At 49.6% G+C, this 1,989-nt stretch overlaps 1 protein-coding gene across 1 annotated transcript in view; it reads right to left on the bottom strand.

Moving 5' to 3' along the window:
* Pmar_PMAR020218 (inorganic phosphate transporter, putative) overlaps nucleotides 1-639 on the bottom strand; it is a gene marked incomplete at its 5' end in the record, with an annotated part of 1,598 nt that extends 959 nt beyond the window's left edge. The window contains one exon of the mRNA XM_002766998.1: nucleotides 1-639. This exon is cut by the window's left edge and continues 4 nt beyond it. Within this exon, the coding sequence (XP_002767044.1) occupies nucleotides 1-639 (639 nt within the window).
* Nucleotides 640-1,989: the final 1,350 nt, after the last annotated feature.

Below are 1,989 nucleotides of genomic sequence, written 5' to 3'. Positions count from 1 at the left end.
GCCAACAGATCTCCATAGGGCAACGGCGTAGAGTAAAATGAGAGGCAGAACGGCAGCGAATATCATACCAAGTCCTTGCATCGAAAAAACACCAGTTGTGATGCGCCCGCGAGTAGCGTTATCGGAGCGCTCCGATGCCATAGCTGCAGATAGAGGATACTCACCGCCGATTCCGAAGCCCAACACGAGACGACACACAAAGAGTTGATGCGCCAAAGAGAACGTCGTAGACCGTTGAATACACGCTGAGCAAACAGCACCTAGTGCCACGAACGCACCAGTACATAAGATACCAATCCTGCGACCAACTTGGTCACCAACAACTCCGAAGAAAAGCATACCAGCAACCGCACCGATAGAAGTCGCCGAGGCCACCAGACCTTTGGTACTGGCGTCCATGCCTAGTCCAGTAGGATCTTCCTCTTGCATCTCGCTGAGAATAGCCAAGACTATGTCAATAACGAACATGTCGTAAGCATCAGCGAAGAAACCAGCACCTAGTTTACAGATAAGAGGTAAGTTTTTCGTATACACTTGTAATGTGGTCAACTCCTCTTTGGCAGGAGGGGCATCATCCTTCGTAGGAACGGCTTCGACCACCTGGGGTTCTGTAAGAGAGGAACCATCGTCGCCGGGCATAACTGTTTTATAACACAAACAACGCTTCTATAAAGAATAGGAGTATCCTACTACTAGAATGCCCCTCAACATGAAACTCCACAACCCAACAGACTGAAACTCGTGACCACCAACCGCAGTAATTCACCGAATGCATTCGACGCGAAATATCAATGCTCACAGCAATGACGAGGAACCCAGAGGGTCAGATCTCACTCGAGACAAGATCGATCGATCCGAAGCTAACAAGCACTTCACATCCGAAGAAGCTAGGCCGACATCACACTGTGAACCAACACGACAACGCTGTCGAGGGTCAGGGCGCGCGCGAATGGCATTTCTGTGGCGCGTGACGATTTCACCACACATTTTTGCTTCTTAGTGGTTGCACCATGCGATTGACCGCCGTCAGCAGATTGACTCGCCCATGCTTGAATTCACGTCCAAGCCTCACATCCCGTGGTAGGTTGAATAACCGAATGTGACCGGAGACTCTCTGAAATGGTTTTTTCTTACAGCGGCATTTGGCTTCGTAGTGTCGCTGTGAACTTACATCGCATACATCTCATCATTCGGAATTTGTCTGCTGAACTTGAAAAAGTTAGACAAAATGCCTTTTCGAACGACCCTCCGCTCGAGGTCGCTATAGGCGTAGACATACGTTGTAATACGTTGTCTCAGTTACTGTGTCAGTCACACAGCCAAGCCCTCTCGAGGTGTGGTGTAAGCACCGATCCCCCGGGTCCAGGTGGCCAACACGAGCTGCTCATGGATCGGGCCCACGTGAGTTTCAACTTCCTTCCTACTACATCTTGTCTCTCCCTTTTCCGCTCAGTCATTTCGATCGTTCGCAAATACAGAAAATGGATGCGTCACGGTCGATAAATGGATGATGATGGCGTAACCATACACATGCAAGAGCTTAGTTTCGGTGACCTTCCAGTGTCTTGATTTGCTAATTCTATTGGGATGGTTGTTGGCTTCTCGATGAGGAGTTCTCTAAATGCTTGAGTATCGAGGCATGCCGCCAACATTAGCAACCTACCGCTTATTACACATTCAAGAGCTCTCATCTAAGCTCTCTCCCCGAGTCACCTGATAAGGAGTCAACAGGAGGCAACTAGTGCACAGCTGCCAGAGGCTTGCCTCTAACAGCAGCACACTGACCTCAACATGCTCAACGTCTCAATAGCATCCATTCATCGTTGTGTTTGCGGCTTCTGTCTATTACCGCTTCCGTTTCCAGCCTGCCCTAGATGTCAGGCCCCCGACGACGACGAAAAACAAAGTCCTCCTCCCCGTTCCGTAATGAACGTACCTGTTACAAAGCGTTGACTGATGGTTACAGCGATTTCGAGAACTCCCTTGCCA

This window comes from Perkinsus marinus (assembly GCF_000006405.1).
Source record: "Perkinsus marinus ATCC 50983 genomic scaffold scf_1104296971228, whole genome shotgun sequence".
Lineage (NCBI taxonomy): Eukaryota > Perkinsozoa > Perkinsida > Perkinsidae > Perkinsus > Perkinsus marinus.
This window is presented reverse-complemented; position numbering and strand designations above follow the sequence as displayed.